This window comes from Salmo salar, unplaced genomic scaffold (assembly GCF_905237065.1).
Source record: "Salmo salar unplaced genomic scaffold, Ssal_v3.1, whole genome shotgun sequence".
Taxonomy (NCBI): Eukaryota; Metazoa; Chordata; class Actinopteri; order Salmoniformes; family Salmonidae; genus Salmo; species Salmo salar.
The window spans coordinates 260001-285000 of NW_025548733.1; the positions used below are offsets into that span (position 1 = coordinate 260001).

Here is a 25000-nt window from a genome sequence, read left to right on the forward strand (position 1 = left end):
CAAACATACAGTCAATAACAAAATAGAAAATTCTATATACAGTGTGTGGAAATGTAGTAAGATTAGGGAGGTAAAGGCAATAAATAGGCCATAGTGGCGAAATAATTACAATTTAGCAATGTAATTAGCGCGAGACAGGCTGTCATCATCGCCGCTATAAAGACAGGCTGTCATCATCGCCGCTATAAAGACAGGCTGTCATCATCGCCGCCGCTATAAAGACAGGCTGTCATCACCGCCGCCGCTATAAAGACAGGCTGTCATCACCGCCGCCGCTATAAAGACAGGCTGTCATCACCGCCGCCGCTATAAAGACAGGCTGTCATCACCGCCGCTATAAAGACAGGCTGTCACCACCGCCGCCGCTATAAAGACAGGCTGTCATCACCGCCGCTATAAAGACAGGCTGTCATCACCGCCGCTATAAAGACAGGCTGTCATCACCGCCGCTATAAAGACAGGCTGTCATCATCACCGCCGCTATAAAGACAGGCTGTCATCATCACCGCCGCTATAAAGACAGGCTGTCACCACCGCCGCTATAAAGACAGGCTGTCACCACCGCCGCTATAAAGACAGGCTGTCACCACCGCCGCTATAAAGACAGGCTGTCATCACCGCCGCTATAAAGACAGGCTGTCATCACCGCCGCCATAAAGACAGGCTGTCATCACCGCCGCCATAAAGACAGGCTGTCATCACCGCCGCCATAAAGACAGGCTGTCATCACCGCCGCCATAAAGACAGGCTGTCATCACCGCCGCCATAAAGACAGGCTGTCATCACCGCCGCTATAAAGACAGGCTGTCATCACCGCCGCTATAAAGACAGGCTGTCATCACCGCCGCTATAAAGACAGGCTGTCATCACCGCCGCTATAAAGACAGGCTGTCATCACCGCCGCTATAAAGACAGGCTGTCATCACCGCCGCTATAAAGACAGGCTGTCATCACCGCCGCTATAAAGACAGGCTGTCATCACCGCCGCTATAAAGACAGGCTGTCATCACCGCCGCTATAATGACAGGCTGTCATCACCGCCGCTATAATGACAGGCTGTCATCACCGCCGCTATAAAGACAGGCTGTCATCACCACCGCTATAAAGACAGGCTGTCATCACCGCTATAAAGACAGGCTGTCCTCACCGCTATAAAGACAGGCTGTCCTCACCACCGCCGCTATAAAGACAGGCTGTCCTCACCACCGCCGCTATAAAGACAGGCTGTCATCACCGCCGCTATAAAGACAGGCTGTCATCACCGCCGCTATAAAGACAGGCTGTCATCACCGCCGCTATAAAGACAGGCTGTCACCACCGCCGCTATAAAGACAGGCTGTCACCACCGCCGCTATAAAGACAGGCTGTCATCACCGCCGCTATAAAGACAGGCTGTCACCACCGCCGCTATAAAGACAGGCTGTCACCACCGCCGCTATAAAGACAGGCTGTCACCACCGCCGCTATAAAGACAGGCTGTCATCACCGCCGCTATAAAGACAGGCTGTCACCACCGCCGCTATAAAGACAGGCTGTCACCACCGCCGCTATAAAGACAGGCTGTCATCACCGCCGCTATAAAGACAGGCTGTCATCACCGCCGCTATAAAGACAGGCTGTCATCACCGCCGCTATAAAGACAGGCTGTCATCACCGCCGCTATAAAGACAGGCTGTCATCACCGCCGCTATAAAGACAGGCTGTCATCACCGCCGCTATAAAGACAGGCTGTCATCACCGCTATAAAGACAGGCTGTCCTCACCACCGCCGCTATAAAGACAGGCTGTCATCACCGCCGCTATAAAGACAGGCTGTCATCACCGCCGCTATAAAGACAGGCTGTCATCACCGCCGCTATAAGTACAGGCTGTCATCACCGCCGCTATAAGTACAGGCTGTCATCACCGCCGCTATAAAGACAGGCTGTCATCACCGCCGCTATAAAGACAGGCTGTCATCACCGCCGCTATAAAGACAGGCTGTCATCACCGCCGCTATAAAGACAGGCTGTCATCACCGCCGCTATAAGTACAGGCTGTCATCACCGCCGCTATAAAGACAGGCTGTCATCACCGCCGCTATAAAGACAGGCTGTCATCACCGCTATAAAGACAGGCTGTCATCACCGCTATAAAGACAGGCTGTCATCATCACCTCTATAAAGACAGGCTGTCATCACCGCCGCTATAAAGACAGGCTGTCATCACCGCCGCTATAAAGACAGGCTGTCACCACCGCCGCTATAAAGACAGGCTGTCACCACCACCGCTATAAAGACAGGCTGTCACCACCGCCGCTATAAAGACAGGCTGTCATCACCGCCGCTATAAAGACAGGCTGTCACCACCGCCGCTATAAAGACAGGCTGTCACCACCGCCGCTATAAAGACAGGCTGTCATCACCGCCGCTATAAAGACAGGCTGTCATCACCGCCGCTATAAAGACAGGCTGTCATCACCGCCGCTATAAAGACAGGCTGTCATCACCGCCGCTATAAAGACAGGCTGTCATCACCGCCGCTATAAAGACAGGCTGTCATCACCGCCGCTATAAAGACAGGCTGTCATCACCACCTCTATAAAGACAGGCTGTCATCACCACCGCTATAAAGACAGGCTGTCATCACCGCCGCTATAAAGACAGGCTGTCATCACCGCCGCTATAAAGACAGGCTGTCATCACCGCCGCTATAAAGACAGGCTGTCATCACCGCCGCTATAAAGACAGGCTGTCATCACCGCCGCTATAAAGACAGGCTGTCATCACCGCCGCTATAAAGACAGGCTGTCATCACCACCGCTATAATGACAGGCTGTCATCACCACCGCTATAATGACAGGCTGTCATCACCGCCGCTATAATGACAGGCTGTCATCACCGCCGCTATAAAGACAGGCTGTCATCACCACCACTATAAAGACAGGCTGTCATCACCGCTATAAAGACAGGCTGTCATCACCACCGCTATAATGACAGGCTGTCATCACCGCCGCTATAATGACAGGCTGTCATCACCGCCGCTATAATGACAGGCTGTCATCACCGCCGCTATAAAGACAGGCTGTCATCACCACCACTATAAAGACAGGCTGTCATCACCGCTATAAAGACAGGCTGTCATCACCGCTATAAAGACAGGCTGTCCTCACCACCGCCGCTATAAAGACAGGCTGTCCTCACCACCGCCGCTATAAAGACAGGCTGTCATCACCGCCGCTATAAAGACAGGCTGTCATCACCGCCGCTATAAAGACAGGCTGTCATCACCGCCGCTATAAAGACAGGCTGTCATCACCGCCGCTATAAAGACAGGCTGTCACCACCGCCGCTATAAAGACAGGCTGTCACCACCGCCGCTATAAAGACAGGCTGTCATCACCGCCGCTATAAAGACAGGCTGTCACCACCGCCGCTATAAAGACAGGCTGTCACCACCGCCGCTATAAAGACAGGCTGTCATCACCGCCGCTATAAAGACAGGCTGTCATCACCGCCGCTATAAAGACAGGCTGTCACCACCGCCGCTATAAAGACAGGCTGTCACCACCGCCGCTATAAAGACAGGCTGTCATCACCGCCGCTATAAAGACAGGCTGTCATCACCGCCGCTATAAAGACAGGCTGTCATCACCGCCGCTATAAAGACAGGCTGTCATCACCGCCGCTATAAAGACAGGCTGTCATCACCGCCGCTATAAAGACAGGCTGTCATCACCGCCGCTATAAAGACAGGCTGTCATCACCGCCGCTATAAGTACAGGCTGTCATCACCGCCGCTATAAGTACAGGCTGTCATCACCGCCGCTATAAAGACAGGCTGTCATCACCGCCGCTATAAAGACAGGCTGTCATCACCGCCGCTATAAAGACAGGCTGTCATCACCGCCGCTATAAAGACAGGCTGTCATCACCGCCGCTATAAGTACAGGCTGTCATCACCGCCGCTATAAAGACAGGCTGTCATCACCGCCGCTATAAAGACAGGCTGTCATCACCGCTATAAAGACAGGCTGTCATCACCGCTATAAAGACAGGCTGTCATCATCACCTCTATAAAGACAGGCTGTCATCACCGCCGCTATAAAGACAGGCTGTCATCACTGCCGCTATAAAGACAGGCTGTCACCACCACCGCTATAAAGACAGGCTGTCACCACCACCGCTATAAAGACAGGCTGTCATCACCGCCGCTATAAAGACAGGCTGTCACCACCGCCGCTATAAAGACAGGCTGTCACCACCGCCGCTATAAAGACAGGCTGTCACCACCGCCGCTATAAAGACAGGCTGTCATCACCACCGCTATAAAGACAGGCTGTCATCACCGCCGCTATAAAGACAGGCTGTCATCACCGCCGCTATAAAGACAGGCTGTCATCACCGCCGCTATAAAGACAGGCTGTCATCACCACCGCTATAAAGACAGGCTGTCATCACCACCGCTATAAAGACAGGCTGTCATCACCACCTCTATAAAGACAGGCTGTCATCACCGCCGCTATAAAGACAGGCTGTCATCACCACCGCTATAAAGACAGGCTGTCATCACCACCGCTATAAAGACAGGCTGTCATCACCGCTATAAAGACAGGCTGTCACCACCGCCGCTATAAAGACAGGCTGTCATCACCACCGCTATAAAGACAGGCTGTCATCACCGCCGTTATAAAGACAGACAGACAGACAGAGCGAGAGAGACAGACAGAGAGAGAGATTCTTACTTGATGACAGAGAAGAGAGTCTTGAAGAGTTGGATGAAGATGTCGTTGCAGTCCTCCAGCTCGAAGCAGATGTTGTAGGATTTAACCCACGCCAGGTTCTACACACACAGTCAGTTAGGTACACAAGGGGTTAAAATTACGGACATTCAGGACGGCGCTTCATAAAACAAACCCTCCCTGTTTGGAGTGTTTCCAACCTCTCACCTCCAGCAGGGTTGAAATATCTGTTCCAACTGCAGGGGATCTTGGGAAATATCTCAGTTGCATACTCATCACGTCCTCACGTCTCGTCTTCTCAAAACCTATTGGATGAGAAAGCCAGGAAGGTCCCGCCCCTCTGACCTTTCTCCAATGGGTTTTGAGAACGAGACAAGGAGAGAGAGAGAGAGAGAGAGAGAGAGGACGTAGGCGAGGGAGATATTTCCTTACCGGTCCCCCAGCCTCTGACCTTTAACCCCCTTCAGTTGTCCCTTCAGTTGTTTAAAATTGGTTATATCGTAAACATTCATGTTTTTTTAAATGTAGCTTTATGGATATACTTTAAGATTAGACTAACTTAAGATTAGACTAACTTAAGATTAGACTAACTTAAGGTCCAGACTAACTTAAGGTCCAGACTAACTTAAGGTCCAGACTTAAGGGTCAGACTTAAGGGGTCAGACTTAAGGGGTCAGACTTAAGGGGTCAGACTTAAGGGGTCAGACTTAAGGTCCAGACTTAAGGTCCAGACTTAAGGTCCAGACTTAAGGGTCAGACTTAAGGGTCAGACTTAAGGGTCAGACTTAAGGGTCAGACTTAAGGGTCAGACTTAAGGGTCAGACTTAAGGGTCAGACTTAAGGGTCAGACTTAAGGGGTCAGACTTAAGGGTCAGACTTAAGGTCCAGACTTAAGGTCCAGACTTAAGGTCCAGACTTAAGGTCCAGACTTAAGGTTCAGACTTAAGGGGTCAGACTTAAGGTCCAGACTTAAGGGTCAGACTTAAGGGTCAGACTTAAGGGGTCAGACTTATTAAAAAAAAACTGATTTTAAGAATATGAAATTGAAGAAATAGATGGGGTTTAAGCCATAATTCTGACTTTGCGGCTGTGGTAACGAGTGGCGACGGTCTAACCCCTGACCTCTCACCTCCAGCAGGTAGAAGTATCTATTGAACTGCGGGCTCTTGGTGTCTTCCAGTCCTTTCAGCTGTCTGGTGATGAACAGGAAGATGTCCTGGACAGGAGGAAGGTTCAGCGTATCAATCAGTCTTGGGTTATACATGGGTTATGGTTTTATAAAAGGGGTAATGTCCAAGATCAGGGAGGTGTATGGGTAATGTCCAAGATCAGGGAGGTGTATGGGTAATGTCCGAGATCAGGGAGGTGTATGGGTAATGTCCGAGATCAGGGAGGTGTGGGAGGTGTATGGGTTATGAGTTTATAAAAGGGGTAATGTCCAAGATCGGGGAGGTGTATGGGTAATGTCCAAGATCAGGGAGGTGTATGGGTAATGTCCAAGATCAGGGAGGTGTATGGGTAATGTCCGAGATCAGGGAGGTGTATGGGTAATGTCCGAGATCAGGGAGGTGTATGGGTAATGTCCGAGATCAGGGAGGTGTATGGGTAATGTCCGAGATCAGGGAGGTGTATGGGTAATGTCCAAGATCAGGGAGGTGTGGGAGGTGTATGGGTTATGGTTTTATAAAGGGTAATGTCCAAGATCGGGGAGGTGTATGGGTAATGTCCAAGATCAGGGAGGTGTATGGGTAATGGTTTTATAAAGGGTAATGTCCAAGATCGGGGAGGTGTATGGGTAATGTCCAAGATCAGGGAGGTGTATGGGTAATGTCCAAGATCAGGGAGGTGTATGGGTAATGTCCAAGATCGGGGAGGTGTATGGGTTATGGTTTTATAAAGGGTAATGGTTGTATAGGGGTTATGGTTGTGTGAAGGTTAGATGAAGGTTATAACCAGGTACCTTCAGTTTGTCGTGTGAGGTGTAAGGGGTTATGGTTGTGTGGAGGTTAGATGAAGGTTATAACCAGTTACATTCAGTTTGTCGTGTGAGGTGTAAGGGGTTATGGTTGTGTGGAGGTTAGATGAAGGTTATAACCAGTTACATTCAGTTTGTCGTGTGAGGTGTAAGGGGTTATGGTTGTGTGGAGGTTAGATGAAGGTTATAACCAGGTACCTTCAGTTTGTCGTGTGATGTGTAAGGGGTTATGGTTGTGTGGAGGTTAGATGAAGGTTATAACCAGTTACATTCAGTTTGTCGTGTGAGGTGTAAGGGGTTATGGTTGTGTGGAGGTTAGATGAAGGTTATAACCAGTTACATTCAGTTTGTCGTGTGAGGTGTAAGGGGTTATGGTTGTGTGGAGGTTAGATGAAGGTTATAACCAGTTATCTTCAGTTTGTCGTGTGAGGTGTAAGGGGTTATGGTTGTGTGGAGGTTAGATGAAGGTTATAACCAGTTATCTTCAGTTTGTCGTGTGAGGTGTAAGGGGTTATGGTTGTATAGGGGTTATGGTTGTGTGGAGGTTAGATGAAGGTTATAACCAGGTACATTCAGTTTGTCGTATGAGGTGTAAGGCGTTATGGTTGTGTGAAGGTTAGATGAAGGTTATAACCAGTTATCTTCAGTTTGTCGTGTGAGGTGTAAGGGGTTATGGTTGTGTGGAGGTTAGATGAAGGTTATAACCAGTTATCTTCAGTTTGTCGTGTGAGGTGTAAGGGGTTATGGTTGTATAGGGGTTATGGTTGTGTGGAGGTTAGATGAAGGTTATAACCAGGTACCTTCAGTTTGTCGTGTGAGGTGTAAGGGGCCTCAGGGGCGTAGATCCTGAAGATGTCAGCCAGGCAGCAGGCCACCAGGAGACGAACATCCTTGTTGGGGTTCCTCAGGAAGAACTCTGAGGCCAGATGGAGAGCCAGGTTCAGATACTGCTGCTTCTCTTCCTCGCTGTCCTGGTCCATGTCCATGTAGGTCTTCACCACCATCTACAGAGAGAGAGAGAGATGATTGGTTAAGGTCTGGTCCATGTAGGTCTACTGATTGGTTAAGGTCTGGTCCATGTAGGTCTTCACCACCATCTACAGAGAGAGAGAGAGATGATTGGTTAAGGTCTGGTCCATGTAGGTCTACTGATTGGTTAAGGTCTAGTCCATGTAGGTCTACACCACCATCTAGAGAGAGAGATGATTGGTTAAGGTCTAGTCCATGTAGGTCTACACCACCATCTAGAGAGAGAGAGAGATGATTGGTTAAGGTCTGGTCCATGTAGGTCTACTGATTGGTTAAGGTCTAGTCCATGTAGGTCTACACCACCATCTAGAGAGAGAGAGATGATTGGTTAAGGTCTGGTCCATGTAGGTCTACTGATTGGTTAAGGTCTAGTCCATGTAGGTCTACACCACCATCTAGAGAGAGAGAGATGATTGGTTAAGGTCTAGTCCATGTAGGTCTACACCACCATCTAGAGAGAGAGAGATGATTGGTTAAGGTCTGGTCCATGTAGGTCTTCACTACCATCTAGAGAGAGAGAGATGATTGGTTAAGGTCTGGTCCATGTAGGTCTACTGATTGGTTAAGGTCTAGTCCATGTAGGTCTACACCACCATCTAGAGAGAGAGATGATTGGTTAAGGTCTAGTCCATGTAGGTCTACACCACCATCTAGAGAGAGAGAGAGATGATTGGTTAAGGTCTGGTCCATGTAGGTCTACTGATTGGTTAAGGTCTAGTCCATGTAGGTCTACACCACCATCTAGAGAGAGAGAGATGATTGGTTAAGGTCTGGTCCATGTAGGTCTACACTACCATCTAGAGAGAGAGAGATGATTGGTTAAGGTCTGGTCCATGTAGGTCTACACTACCATCTAGAGAGAGAGAGAGAGATGATTGGTTAAGGTCTGGTCCATGTAGGTCTACTGATTGGTTAAGGTCTAGTCCATGTAGGTATACACCACCATCTAGAGAGAGAGAGATGATTGGTTAAGGTCTGGTCCATGTAGGTCTACTGATTGGTTAAGGTCTAGTCCATGTAGGTCTACACTACCATCTAGAGAGAGAGAGATGATTGGTTAAGGTCTGGTCCATGTAGGTCTACACTATCATCTAGAGAGAGAGATGATTGGTTAAGGTCTGGTCCATGTAGGTCTACTGATTGGTTAAGGTCTAGTCCATGTAGGTCTACACCACCATCTAGAGAGAGAGATGATTGGTTAAGGTCTAGTCCATGTAGGTCTACACTACCATCTAGAGAGAGAGAGAGATGATTGGTTAAGGTCTGGTCCATGTAGGTCTACTGATTGGTTAAGGTCTAGTCCATGTAGGTCTACACCACCATCTAGAGAGAGAGAGATGATTGGTTAAGGTCTAGTCCATGTAGGTCTACACTACCATCTAGAGAGAGAGAGAGATGATTGGTTAAGGTCTGGTCCATGTAGGTCTTCACTACCATCTAGAGAGAGAGAGATGATTGGTTAAGGTCTAGTCCATGTAGGTCTACTGATTGGTTAAGGTCTAGTCCATGTAGGTCTACACTACCATCTAGAGAGAGAGAGAGAGAGAGATGATTGGTTAAGGTCTGGTCCATGTAGGTCTACTGATTGGTTAAGGTCTAGTCCATGTAGGTCTACACCACCATCTAAGAGAGAGAGACATGATTGGTTAAGGTCTGGTCCATAAAGTTTAGGATTGGTTGGTATCCAGATTTCCATTCCGTTTCTGTACCATACAGGGGTATACAGTATTACACACAAAAGGGACGCTATTTATAATAATAATCCAGGAGGGGGGGTTGAATGTCTCTGCTGGAACCAAGAAGCTTGACATCTAGCTAGCATGTTAGCATGCTAGCATGTTAGCATGTTAGTATGTTAGCATGTTAGCATGTTAGCATGTTAGCACGTTAGCATTTTAGTATGTTAGCATGTTAGCATGTTAGCATGTTAGCAAAACCAAAGCTGCATAGCTGGAGCCCTGAGCTGGAGATCAGTGATCTGACACATCTGAGATGTTTATTTTTTCCAAAAAGTCTCTCTAAAAAGGTCGTGAAGACCTATACTAGACTTGGGGGGCGATATACCGTGTAAAAATGTTGAAATACCGACGGAAAGTCCTATACCGTCAGCATTTTGAAATAGCCCTTTATACAGTTTATAAGACAGAGACACAGACAGACAGACAGACAGACAGACAGGACAGACAGGACAGACAGGACAGACAGACAGGACAGACAGGACAGACAGGACTTGTCAATTGATTTCTGGTCCAAAGGACTCCAACACAATCTGATGAAGTGATTGGTGGATAATGTTTGTTCTTATTTTTTTAAAGGTGACATATGCAGAAATCACTCTGCCATTTCCTGGTTGCTAAAATTCTAATTGTTTTCTTAATTTCTAATTGGTGCAACGATTCTCCTAAGCTTGTTTTGTCACCATCTAAACGGCTGAAAATACAATATTTTTTGGGGTGTTTGAAGCTGGTGAATAAAACCGAAATTAAAAAAAGACAAGAACTGGAAGCATAGAAACGGCGAAAAATAGAACAGATCTACCGCTACTTAGACTGGCTTTCAATGAGAAGGATAGATCTATAACACATAGAATAGATCTACCGCTACTTAGACTGGCTTTCAATGAGAGGGACAGATCTATAACACATAGAACAGATCTACCGCTAGTTAGACTGGCTTTCAATGAGAGGGACAGATCTATAACACATAGAACAGATCTACCGCTAGTTAGACTGGCTTTCAATGAGAAGGACAGATCTATAACACATAGAACAGATCTACCGCTACTTAGACTGGCTTTCAATGAGAAGGACAGATCTATAACACATAGAACAGATCTACCGCTACTTAGACTGGCTTTCAATGAGAAGGATAGATCTATAACACATAGAACAGATCTACCGCTAGTTAGACTGGCTTTCAATGAGAAGGATAGATCTATAACACATAGAACAGATCTACCGCTAGTTAGACTGGCTTTCAATGAGAAGGATAGATCTATAACACATAGAACAGATCTACCGCTACTTAGACTGGCTTTCAATGAGAAGGATAGATCTATAACACATAGAACAGATCTACCGCTACTTAGACTGGCTTTCAATGAGAGGGACAGATCTATAACACATAGAACAGATCTACCGCTACTTAGACTGGCTTTCAATGAGAAGGATAGATCTATAACACATAGAACAGATCTACCGCTAGTTAGACTGGCTTTCAATGAGAAGGATAGATCTATAACACATAGAACAGATCTACCGCTAGTTAGACTGGCTTTCAATGAGAGGGACAGATCTATAACACATAGAACAGATCTACCGCTACTTAGACTGGCTTTCAATGAGAAGGATAGATCTATAACACATAGAACAGATCTACCGCTACTTAGACTGGCTTTCAATGAGAAGGATAGATCTATAACACATAGAACAGATCTACCGCTAGTTAGACTGGCTTTCAATGAGAGGGACAGATCTATAACACATAGAACAGATCTACCGCTACTTAGACTGGCTTTCAATGAGAAGGATAGATCTATAACACATAGGACAGATCTACCGCTACTTAGACTGGCTTTCAATGAGAAGGATAGATCTATAACACATAGAACAAATCTACCGCTACTTAGACTGGCTTTCAATGAGAAGGACAGATCTACAAAACTCACATTTCTATGTGAATTTGGTCAAGTCGCCCCAAAAAGTTTAAACTCCACTAGCAATCTGTAGCCTATGATCTCTCTAGACTGGATACTACATACAGTCGAGCAGAGTGAGTTCCCTCTCTCTAGACTGGATACTACATACAGTCGAGCAGAGTGAGTTCCCTCTCTAGACTGGATACTACATACAGTCGAGCAGAGTGAGTTCCTCTCTCTAGACTGGATACTACATACAGTCGAGCAGAGTGAGTCTCTCTCTCTAGACTGGATACTACATACAGTCGAGCAGAGTGAGTTCCCTCTCTAGACTGGATACTACATACAGTCGAGCAGAGTGAGTTCCCTCTCTCTAGACTGGATACTACATACAGTCGAGCAGAGTGAGTTCCCTCTCTAGACTGGATACTACATACAGTCGAGCAGAGTGAGTTCCCTCTCTCTAGACTGGATACTACATACAGTCGAGCAGAGTGAGTTCCCTCTCTCTAGACTGGATACTACATACAGTCGAGCAGAGTGAGTTCTCTCTCTCTAGACTGGATACTACATACAGTCGAGCAGAGTGAGTTCCCTCTCTAGACTGGATACTACATACAGTCGAGCAGAGAGTTCTCTCTCTAGACTGGATACTACATACAGTCGAGCAGAGTGAGTTCCCTCTCTAGACTGGATACTACATACAGTCGAGCAGAGTGAGTTCCCTCTCTAGACTGGATACTACATACAGTCGAGCAGAGTGAGTTCCCTCTCTCTAGACTGGATACTACATACAGTCGAGCAGAGTGAGTTCCTCTCTCTAGACTGGATACTACATACAGTCGAGCAGAGTGAGTTCCCTCTCTAGACTGGATACTACATAGAGTCGAGCAGAGTGAGTTCCCTCTCTAGACTGGATACTACATACAGTCGAGCAGAGTGAGTTCCCTCTCTCTAGACTGGATACTACATACAGTCGAGCAGAGTGAGTTCCCTCTCTAGACTGGATACTACATACAGTCGAGCAGAGTGAGTTCCCTCTATAGACTGGATACTACATACAGTCGAGCAGAGTGAGTTCCCTCTATAGACTGGATACTACATACAGTCGAGCAGAGTGAGTTCCCTCTATAGACTGGATACTACATACAGTCGAGCAGAGAGTTCTCTCTCTAGACTGGATACTACATACAGTCGAGCAGAGTGAGTTCCCTCTCTCTAGACTGGATACTACATACAGTCGAGCAGAGTGAGTTCCCTCTCTAGACTGGATACTACATACAGTCGAGCAGAGTGAGTTCTCTCTCTAGACTGGATACTACATACAGTCGAGCAGAGTGAGTTCCCTCTCTCTAGACTGGATACTACATACAGTCGAGCAGAGTGAGTTCCCTCTCTAGACTGGATACTACATACAGTCGAGCAGAGTGAGTTCCCTCTCTAGACTGGATACTACATACAGTCGAGCAGAGTGAGTTCCCTCTCTAGACTGGATACTACATACAGTCGAGCAGAGTGAGTTCCCTCTCTAGACTGGATACTACATACAGTCGAGCAGAGTGAGTTCCCTCTCTCTAGACTGGATACTACATACAGTCGAGCAGAGTGAGTTCCCTCTCTAGACTGGATACTACATACAGTCGAGCAGAGTGAGTTCTGGAATAAAACCAGCTCCCATTACTAATGTACAACTGGAATAAAACCAGCTTGAATAGAACTAGATGAACCATTTTAAGAAAATGTAAACTCTCATTCTCTCTCCCGCTCAACAGAGACTCAACTCCACTCGAAGAACAGAGAGACTCAACTCCACTCGAAGAACAGAGAGACTCAACTCCACTCGAAGAACAGAGAGACTCAACTCCACTCGAAGAACAGAGAGACTCCACTCGAAGAACAGAGAGACTCAACTCCACTCGAAAAACAGAGAGACTCAACTCCACTCGAAGAACAGAGAGACTCAACTCCACTCGAAGAACAGAGAGACTCAACTCCACTCGAAGAACAGAGAGACTCAACTCCACTCGAAGAACAGAGAGACTCAACTCCACTCGAAGAACAGAGAGACTCAACTCCACTCGAAGAACAGAGAGACTCAACTCCACTCGAAGAACAGAGAGACTCAACTCCACTCGAAGAAGAGAGAGACTCAACTCCACTCGAAGAAGAGAGAGACTCAACTCCACTCGAAGAAGAGAGAGACTCAACTCCACTCGAAGAAGAGAGAGACTCAACTCCACTCGAAGAAGAGAGAGACTCAACTCCACTCGAAGAAGAGAGAGACTCAACTCCACTCGAAGAAGAGAGAGACTCAACTCCACTCGAAGAAGAGAGAGACTCAACTCCACTCGAAGAAGAGAGAGACTCAACTCCACTCGAAGAAGAGAGAGACTCAACTCCACTCGAAGAACAGAGAGACTCAACTCCTCTAACACTAGGACCCAGCAGACACCTCTTCTTCCTCAGTGTGTCTCCAAGGCTCAGAGTAACAGCAACCAAGCAGACAGAATGGGGGGGGGATGGGTGCTGAAACAGGAAGGAGAATGATCTCTCTCTGTCTGTCTGTAACGGGCCTGGTTTCTAGCCCCGTGTCGTTATGTTTATGAGAATAGCTGAGCTGGAAGGGACCGGTTAGTAGGTTGGGTTTTAAAATCTATTAAAACGCAAAAAACCTGCTACCCAAATACATTCTACTGTTTGATAACATCTCTCTCTCTCTCTCTCTCTCTCTCTCTCTCTCTCTCTCTTCTCTCTCCCCTTGTGTTTTGTAAAGAGGTAACAATGCTTCGCTGAGTGCTGTTTGTTACACATGATAACATGTTATATTCAGCAGACTGACGACTATTTTAACGACAGCTCTATTTTTTTTTTTTTTTTAAACATAGAAAAATAAAGCTTTCGTTCTTTTATTTTCATTTTCTAATTTTAACCTTTATTTCAAACTTGGCGAGAGCTAATGTAATATAAACAGGTGTAGTCGCTATTTCTGAAGCAGCAAGGACATTGGCCATAGGAAGAGAAGGTGAAGGACATTTTGCTATTTCTGAAGAGGGTAAAAACATGTCATTTAAGAGAAAAAAACTAACATAGGCGCATTAGCCAAGGCCATGTGTACATTTATGACAGCTGGGTCATACTGTCAGGAGGACACAGGAAGGAAGATGGTAGGTTAAAAACGATCATGCAATTCATGTATTATTATTTTGTTTTGTTGTATGACCATAAAGTGGGTTCCCGCCACCATTATAATCTAACCAGGAAGCAGATATGAGCGTTATTGGACGTAAACAAGCAAAGAACTCAGACTGAAAGATAATTGAGGCAGATGGACTAAGGGGAGTAATTGCATTTACATATGGGGATGTACCTATATGCTGTGTGTTTATTAAAGCAGAGACGGTCCTCAGGGGGGGAAGTTGGATGTTCCGCGGACCAACTCGGCTTTTGCTACTTTTGTATTAAAGTCTATATTGAATTTACAAGTTCTTGTAAAAAAAAAAGTGTTATATTTCTGAGGCAATATTCCACGACACGGCCAACCGGGGGAACAGTGGGGGTTAACTGCCTTGTTCAGGGGGCAAACGACAGATTTGTACCTCGTCAGCTCGGGGGATTCGATCCAGCGACCTTTCGGGTTACTAGTCCGACGCTCTGACCACTAGGCTACGCTGCCGCCCTTCTCCGATTGGTTATATTATGTACCTGCATTCTTATAACAATATAAAGCAGTTAAGTAGTACTTTAAAGTATTTTATATTTAAGTAGTTTTTTTTGGGTGTATTTTACTTGTACTTCAATACATTCCAAAAGAAAATATTGTACTTTTTACTACATTTATTTTCCCTGATACCCAAAGTATTTGTTACATTTTGACAGGAAAATGGTCCAATTCACACACTTATCAAGAGAACATCCCTGGTCGTCCCTACTGCCTCTGATCTGGTGGACTCACTAAACAGAGAACATCCCTGGTCATCCCTACTGCCTCTGATCTGGAGGACTCACTAAACAGAGAACATCCCTGGTCGTCCCTACTGCCTCTGATCTGGAGGACTCACTAAACAGAGAACATCCCTGGTCATCCCTACTGCCTCTGATCTGGAGGACTCACTAAACAGAGAACATCCCTGGTCATCCCTACTGCCTCTGATCTGGAGGACTCACTAAACAGAGAACATCCCTGGTCATCCCTACTGCCTCTGATCTGGAGGACTCACTAAACAGAGAACATCCCTGGTCATCCCTACTGCCTCTGATCTGGAGGACTCACTAAACAGAGAACATCCCTGGTCGTCCCTACTGCCTCTGATCTGGAGGACTCACTAAACAGAGAACATCCCTGGTCGTCCCTACTGCCTCTGATCTGGAGGACTCACTAAACAGAGAACATCCCTGGTCGTCCCTACTGCCTCTGATCTGGAGGACTCACTAAACACAAATACTTCCTTTGTAAATTATATCTGAGTGTTGGAGTGTGGCCCCTGGCTATCTGTAAATAAATAAAATTAAAAATGAGAAAAATGGTGCTGTCTGCTTTGTTGAATATAAGAAATTTCAAATATATACTTTTACTTTTGATACTTCAGTACTTTTAAAAACCAAATACTTTTAGACTTTTACTCAAGTAGTATTTTACTTTCACTTTTACTGGAGTCATTCTCTATTAATAAGGTATCTTTACTTTTACTACAGTATGACAAACTGGGTACTTTTTCCCCCACCACCTCTATAAAGACAAAAACCCTGACCTTCACAGCCACTCAGAACCCCCCAGTTCCAGTCATTACTGGGTCAGAACCCCCCCAGTTCCAGTCATTACTGGGTCAGAACCCCCCAGTTCCAGTCATTACTGGGTCAGAACCCCCCCAGTTCCAGTCATTACTGGGTCAGAACCCCCCAGTTCCACTCAGAACCCCCCAGTTCCACTCAGAACCCCCCAGTTCCAGTCATTACTGGGTCAGAACCCCCCAGTTCCAGTCATTACTGGGTCAGAACCCCCAGTTCCACTCAGAACCCCCCAGTTCCAGTCATTACTGGGTCAGAACCCCCAGTTCCAGTCATTACTGGGTCAGACCCCCCAGTTCCAGTCATTACTGGGTCAGACCCCCCAGTTCCAGTCATTACTGGGTCAGACCCCCCAGTTCCAGTCATTACTGGGTCAGAACCCCCAGTTCCAGTCATTACTGGGTCAGAACCCCCCAGTTCCAGTCATTACTGGGTCAGAACCCCCAGTTCCAGTCATTACTGGGTCAGACCCCCCAGTTCCAGTCATTACTGGGTCAGACCCCCCAGTTCCAGTCATTACTGGGTCAGAACCCCCCAGTTCCAGTCATTACTGGGTCAGAACCCCCAGTTCCAGTCATTACTGGGTCAGAACCCCCAGTTCCACTCAGAACCCCCAGTTCCAGTCATTACTGGGTCAGACCCCCCAGTTCCAGTCATTACTGGGTCAGAACCCCCAGTTCCAGTCATTACTGGGTCAGAACCCCCAGTTCCAGTCATTACTGGGTCAGAACCCCCAGTTCCACTCAGAACCCCCAGTTCCAGTCATTACTGGGTCAGAACCCCCCAGTTCCAGTCATTACTGGGTCAGACCCCCCAGTTCCAGTCATTACTGGGTCAGAACCCCCAGTTCCAGTCATTACTGGGTCAGAACCCCCAGTTCCAGTCATTACTGGGTCAGAACCCCCAGTTCCAGTCATTACTGGGTCAGAACCCCCCAGTTCCAGTCATTACTGGGTCAGAACCCCCCAGTTCCAGTCATTACTGGGTCAGACCACCCCAGTTCCAGTCATTACTGGGTCAGAACCCCCCAGTTCCAGTCATTACTGGGTCAGAACCCCCCAGTTCCAGTCATTACTGGGTCAGAACCCCCAGTTCCAGTCATTACTGGGTCAGACCCCCCAGTTCCAGTTATTACTGGGTCAGACCCCCCAGTTCCAGTCATTACTGGGTCAGAACCCCCAGTTCCAGTCATTACTGGGTCAGAACCCCCAGTTCCAGTCATTACTGGGTCAGAACCCCCAAGTTCCAGTCATTACTGGGTCAGAACCCCCAGTTCCACTCAGAACCCCCAGTTCCACTCAGAACCCCCCAGTTCCAGTCATTACTGGGTCAGAACCCCCAGTTCCAGTCATTACTGGGTCAGAACCCCCAGTTCCACTCAGAACCCCCCAGTTCCAGTCATTACTGGGTCAGAACCCCCCAGTTCCAGTCATTACTGGGTCAGACCCCCGAGTTCCAGTCATTACTGGGTCAGACCCCCCAGTTCCAGTCATTACTGGGTCAGAACCCCCAGTTCCAGTCATTACTGGGTCAGAACCCCCAGTTCCAGTCATTACTGGGTCAGACCCCCCCAGTTCCAGTCATTACTGGGTCAGACCCCCCAGTTCCAGTCATTACTGGGTCAGAACCCCCAGTTCCAGTCATTACTGGGTCAGAACCCCCAGTTCCAGTCATTACTGGGTCAGAACCCCCCAGTTCCAGTCATTACTGGGTCAGAACCCCCAGTTCCAGTCATTACTGGGTCAGAACCCCCAGTTCCACTCAGAACCCCCAGTTCCAGTCATTACTGGGTCAGACCCCCCAGTTCCAGTCATTACTGGGTCAGAACCCCCAGTTCCAGTCATTACTGGGTCAGAACCCCCAGTTCCAGTCATTACTGGGTCAGAACCCCCAGTTCCACTCAGAACCCCCCAGTTCCAGTCATTACTGGGTCAGAACCCCCCAGTTCCAGTCATTACTGGGTCAGACCCCCCCAGTTCCAGTCATTACTGGGTCAGAACCCCCAGTTCCAGTCATTACTGGGTCAGAACCCCCAGTTCCAGTCATTACTGGGTCAGAACCCCCAGTTCCAGTCATTACTGGGTCAGAACCCCCAGTTCCAGTCATTACTGGGTCAGAACCCCCCAGTTCCAGTCATTACTGGGTCAGAACCCCCAGTTCCAGTCATTACTGGGTCAGACCCCCCAGTTCCAGTCATTACTGGGTCAGACCCCCCAGTTCCAGTCATTACTGGGTCAGAACCCCCAGTTCCAGTCATTACTGGGTCAGAACCCCCAGTTCCAGTCATTACTGGGTCAGAACCCCCCAGTTCCAGTCATTACTGGGTCAGAACCCCCAAGTTCCAGTCATTACTGGGTCAGAACCCCCAGTTCCAGTCATTACTGGGTCAGAACCCCCAGTTCCAGTCATTACTGGGTCAGAACCCCCCAGTTCCAGTCATTACTGGGTCAGAACCCCCAGTTCCAGTCATTACTGGGTCAGAACCCCCAGTTCCAGTCATTACTGGGTCAGAACCCCCAGTTCCAGTCATTACTGGGTCAGAACCCCCCAGTTCCAGTCATTACTGGGTCAGAACCCCCCAGTTCCAGTCATTACTGGGTCAGACCCAGATCATACTACTTAGTATCGTGGAAACAAAAAAACACAAAGCCAATAAAATAAAAAAACTCATTAAGGAAAACAAACCCTGATGATGGAAACAAACATAATAATAATAATAATAATAATAATAATAATAATAATAATAATAATAATAATATAAATAATAATATAATAATGATAATAATAATATAAATAATAATAATAATAATAATATATAATAATGATAATTATAATAATATAATATAGAAAATAATAATAATAATATATAATAATAATGATAATAATAATAATAATATAAATAATAATATAATATATAATAATGATAATAATAATATAAATAATAATAATAATATAATATATAATAATAATGATAATAATAATAATAATATAAATAATATAAATAATAATATAATATATAATAATAATAATAATAATATAAATAATAATAATATAATATATAATAATAATGATAATAATAATAATAATATAAATAATAATATAATATATAATAATAATAATAATAATATAAATAATAATAATATAATATAGAAAATAATAATAATAATATATAATAATAATAATAATAATATAAATAATAATAATAAATTATAATGATAATAATATAAATAATAATAATATAAATAATAATAATATAAATAATAATAATAATAATATAAATAATAATATATAATAATAATGATAATAATAATAATATAAATAATAATAATAATAATATAAATAATAATAATAATAATATATAATAATAATAATAATAATAATAATAATATAAATAATAATAATAATAATATAAATAATAATATATAATAATAATGATAATAATAATAATATAAATAATAATAATAATAATATAAATAATAATAATATAAATAATAATAATAATAATATAAATAATAATAATAATAATATAAATAATAATAATAATAATAATAATAATATAAATAATAATAATAATAATAATAATAATAATAATAATAATATAAATAATAATAATGATAATATAAATAATAATAATATAAATAATAATAATAATAATAATAATAATATATAATAATCCATTTTCTAAATCTATTGCACATCACATTTCACATAGAGCAGGGGGTTTTAAAAGGACTAAAAGAGGACGGTCTCGATACTGGAATCATCCCAGCCCCATTCGGGGCGGCAGCATAGCCTAGTGGTCAGAGCGTTGGACTAGTAACCCGAAAGGTTGCTGGATCGAATCCCTCGAGCTGACAAGGTAAAAAAAAAAATCTGTCGTTCTGCCCCCTGAACAAGGCAGTTAAACCCCACTGTTCCCCCAGTAACAGGTCGTCATTGTAACTAAGAATGTAGGACTGGGCCACCCCTCAGAGCCTGGTTCCTCTCTAGGTTTCTAATCTCCACCCAGCACAGCCAGAAGAGGACTGGTCCACCCCTCAGAGCCTGGTTCCTCTCTAGGTTTCTAATCTCCACCCAGCACAGCCAGAAGAGGACTGGTCCACCCCTCAGAACCTGGTTCCTCTCTAGGTTTCTAATCTCCACCCCTCAGAGCCTGGTTCCTCTCTAGGTTTCTAATCTCCACACAGTACAGCCAGAAGAGGACTGGTCCACCTCTCATAGCCTGGTTCCTCTCTAGGTCCCTAATCTCCACCCAGCACAGCCAGAAGAGGACTGGTCCACCCCTCAGAGCCTGGTTCCTCTCTAGGTTTCTTCCTAGGTTCCTGCCTTTCTAGGGAGTTTTTCCTAGCCACCGTGCTTCTACACCTGCATTGCTTGCTGTTTGGGGTTTTAGGCTGGGTTTCTGTACAGCACTTTGATATATCAGCTGATGTAAGAAGGGCTTTATAAATACATTCGATTTGAAATTTGATTTATTCTTAACCGACTTGCCTAGTTAAATAAAGGTAAAATAAAATGAAAATTCACTATCACAAAACCAAATCATGCTCAGCTTTCAGAGAGAGACAGACAGACAGACTTTTATTCTCATTTGACAGAACAAAATCTCAGAGAACGGGCGTTTTAACCAGCGAACAGTGATACACATTCAGACATTCAGCTCTTGATTTTAACATGGGTCGTTGAGACTGTGAATTCAGTCAGTTTATACCATTTTAAATCCATCCAACTTTAAAGCTGGGAATCCGTACTTGGTGAAACTACCGCGTCGTTTTAAAGACATTACACAACAAGAAAGAAGTGTATTCAAAAAACAAACGAACACCGAATTCCCTCTCTGACGTCACGGCGCATTCGGAAAGTATTCAGACCCTTTGACTTTTGACAACTTTTTGTTACGTTACAGCCTCGTTCTAAAACGGATTCAATTAATTGTCATCCTCCTCAATCTACACACAATACCCCATGATGACAAAGTGAAAACAAGTTTTTTTTCCCTCTCGAAATTTTGCCAAATAAGTATTCAGATACTTCCTGTTTCCATTGATCATCCTTGAGTTGTTTTTACCACTTGGAGTCCACCTGTGGTAAATTCAATTGATCTGGCATTGATTTGCAAGCACCAAGACTCTTCCTAGAGCTGGCCGCCCGGCCAAACTGACCAATCAGAGGGGGAGAAGGGTCTTGGTCAGGGAGGTGAACCAAGAACCCGATGGTCACTCTAACAGAGCTCCAGAGTTCCTCTGTGGAGATGGGAGAACCTTCCAGAAGGACAACCATCTCTGTAGCACTCCACCAAATCAGGACTTTATGGTAGAGTGGCCAGACGGAAGCCACTCCTCAGTAAAAGGCACATGACAACCCGCTTGGAGTTTGACCAAAAGGCACCTAAAGGACTCAGACTATGAGAAACAAGATTCTCTGGTCTGATGAAACCAAGATTGAACTCTTTGGCCTGAATGCCAAGCATCACGTCTGGAGGAAACCTGGCACCATCCCTACGGTGAAGCATGGTGGTGGCAGCATAGTGCTGTGGGGATGTTTTTCAGCAGCAGGGACTGGGAGACATGTCAGGATCGAGGGAAAGATGAACGGAGCAAAGTATAGAGAGATCCTTGATGAAAACCTGCTCCAGAGCGCTCAGGACCTCAGACTGGGGTGAAGGTTCACCTTCCAACAGGACAACGACCCTAAGCACACAGCCAAGACAACGCAGGAGTGGCTTCAGGACAAGTCTCTGATTGTCCATGAGAGGCCCAGCCAGAGCCCGGACTTGAAGCCGATGGACCATCTCTGGAGAGACCTGAAAATAGCTGTGCAGCGACGCTCCCCATCCAACCTGACAGAGCTTGAGAGGATCTGCAGAGAAGAATGGGAGAAACTCCCCAAATACAGGTGTACCAAGCTTGTAGCGTCGTACCCAAGAAGACTTGAGGCTGTAAATCGCTGCCAAAGGTGCTTCAACAAAGTACTGAGTAAAGGGTCTGAATACTTATGTAAATTTGATATTTCATTTTAATTTTTTGGACAATTTTTTTTATAAAAACATGTTTTTGCTTTGTCATTATGGGGTATAGGTTGATTAAAGGGGGAAAAAACGATTTAATCTATTTTAGAATAAGGCTGTAAGGTTGGCGGGCCTGGGCAGCTCCAGTCTCCAGGGGCCTAATTGGAGTCACACTTTTCCACCACCCGTAGTAAAACCCACCTGATATAAACTAATTTTCTAAACTGAAGATCAGGATTCGGTGATTATTGGAGTCAGGTGTGTTAGCTGGGGGGGGCAAAACAATGACACCAATAAGGCCCTCGAGGATTGGAGTTGCCCAGACCTGCCCGGAAACTAAATGTGGGAAAAAAAATGAATACTTTTCTAATGCACTGCATGTAGGACAGAGCTGCTACTCTGCTGAACGCACCTCACCGCCGTTTCATTAACAAAACAACAGGGGGAGAAAGGAGCCAGGGGGCCAACGGGGGGAGAGAGGGGCAGGGGGCCAACGGGGGAGAGAGGGGCCAACGGGGAGAAAGGAGCAGGGGGCCAACGGGGAGAAAGGAGCAGGGGGCCAACGGGGGGAGAGAGGGGCCAACGGGGAGAAAGGAGCAGGGGGCCAACGGGGGGAGAGAGGGGCCAACGGGGGAGAGAGGGGCCAACGGGGGAGAGAGGGGCCAACGGGGGAGAAAGGAGCCAGGGGGCCAACGGGGGAGAAAGGAGCCAGGGGGCCAACGGGGGGAGAAAAGGGCCAACGGGGGAGAAAGGGGCCAACGGGGGGAGAAAGGAGCCAGGGGGCCAACGGGGGAGAAAGGAGCCAGGGGGCCAACGGGGGAGAAAGGAGCCAGGGGGGCCAACGGGGGAGAAAGGAGCAGGGGGCCAAAGGGGGGAGAAAGGAGCCAGGGGGCCAACGGGGGAGAAAGGAGCCAACGGGGGCCAACGGGGGAGAAAGGAGCCAACGGGGGCCAACGGGGGAGGAGGGAGCCAGGGGGCCAACGGGGGGAGAAAGGAGCCAACGGGGGCCAACGGGGGGAGGAAGGAGCCAACGGGGGCCAACGGGGGGAGAAACTTCCCTCCCATCCGACCTCCACACAGCCATGACACTTCCCTCCCATCCAACCTCCACACAGCCATGACACTTCCCTCCCATCCAACCTCCACACAGCCATGACACAGTAAACAAACGCTGTCCTGAGGCTCTCTCTGAGGCCCAATCAGAAGCCATCACTTGGTCTTTGTAGGAGGCCCAATCAGAAGCCATCACTTGGTCTTTGTAGGAGGCCCAATCAGAAGCCATCACTAGGTCTTTGTAGGAGGCCCAATCAGAAGCCATCACTTGGTCTTTGTAGGAGGCCCAATCAGAAGCCATCACTTGGTCTTTGTAGGAGGCCCAATCAGAAGCCATCACTTGGTCTTTGTAGGAGGCCCAATCAGAAGCCATCACTTGGTCTTTGTAGGAGGCCCAATCAGAAGCCATCACTTGGTCTTTGTAGGAGGCCCAATCAGAAGCCATCACTTGGTCTTTGTAGGGGGCCCAATCAGAAGCCATCATTAGGTCTAGGAGTCAGCTCATTGGACAAACAGACTGAAATGGTGATCCACATGACAAAGCGGACCATGCATGTTGAGGTTTAGGCTGGTAGGAATATAGTCAGAACACATACCCAGCGCTAGCTAGCTAACTGTGTTTTTATATAGTCAGAACCCATACCCAGCGCTAGCTAGCTAACTGTGTTTTTATATAGTCAGAACCCATACCCAGCGCTAGCTAGCTAACTGGGTTTTTATATAGTCAGAACCCATACCCAGCGCTAGCTAGCTAACTGGGTTTTTATATAGTCAGAACCCATACCCAGCGCTAGCTAGCTAACTGGGTTTTTATATAGTCAGAACCCATACCCAGCGCTAGCTAGCTAACTGTGTTTTTATATAGTCAGAACCCATACCCAGCGCTAGCTAGCTAACTGGGTTTTTATATAGTCAGAACCCATACCCAGCGCTAGCTAGCTAACTGTGTTTTTATATAGTCAGAACCCATACCCAGCGCTAGCTAGCTAACTGGGTTTTTATATAGTCAGAACCCATACCCAGCGCTAGCTAGCTAACTGGGTTTCTATATAGTCAGAACCCATACCCAGCGCTAGCTAGCTAACTGGGTTTTTATATAGTCAGAACCCATACCCAGCGCTAGCTAGCCGGCCAACCGTGGTTTTTAAACGAAAGTCTGTCATGTGATCCGCGTTAGGGTTAGGCCGTCGTTGTAAATAAAAACGTGTTCTTAACTGACTTGTTAAATCAAATAAATTATAGACTAGTATAAAGTAGTCCTCTGCTGAGAAGTGTTTGAGGTTCTGGTAAGTAGTAGTGCACTATATAGGGAATAGGGTGCTATTTGACACCTAAGCCTTAGTTTTTAGTCTGTTGATATTGACCTAGACCCAGGAAGAGAGCCTGTAGCTGTGTGTGTGTGTGTGTGTGTGTGTGTGTGTGTGTGTGTGTGTGTGTGTGTGTGTGTGTGTGTGTGTGTGTGTGGTACCTGGTTCACAGCTAGGTTGCCATAGTGACAGGAAGGGGCTTGAATGAACATTGTAGATGAACTAACACTTGCATCGCTTGTCATGGATGGGTCTTCTCATGCATCTATACTTCTACAAAACAGGATAATATCTATTTCATTTATCTAGGCAATTAAGAACACATTTTTATTTTACAATGACGGCTTACCAAAGGGCCTTTCTGTGGAGATGGGGGCTGGGATTAAAAATTAAAAAATTAATTAAATTAATTAATTAAAAAAAACACACATCACGACAACACAACACTACATAAAGAGAGACCTAAGACAACAACACAGCAAGGCAG

The 25000-nt window shown here is 45.9% G+C and overlaps 1 protein-coding gene across 7 annotated transcripts in view; it reads right to left on the reverse strand.

Annotated features, from left to right (window-relative positions):
- LOC106592481 (sister chromatid cohesion protein PDS5 homolog A) overlaps positions 1-25000 on the reverse strand; it is a 97311-nt gene that overhangs the window by 68073 nt on the left and 4238 nt on the right. For 6 of the 7 annotated variants that reach the window (XM_045712713.1, XM_045712712.1, XM_045712711.1 and 3 more), the window contains exons 3-5: positions 7496-7699; positions 5850-5936; positions 4724-4821 (exon numbers count right to left, since the gene is read on the reverse strand). In XM_045712713.1, the coding sequence (XP_045568669.1) occupies positions 4724-4821; positions 5850-5936; positions 7496-7699 (389 nt within the window). Of the gene's footprint in view, positions 1-4723; positions 4822-4927; positions 5045-5849; positions 5937-7495; positions 7700-25000 lie in introns of those variants that run through there. The other variant, XM_045712717.1, reaches the window with a different exon arrangement.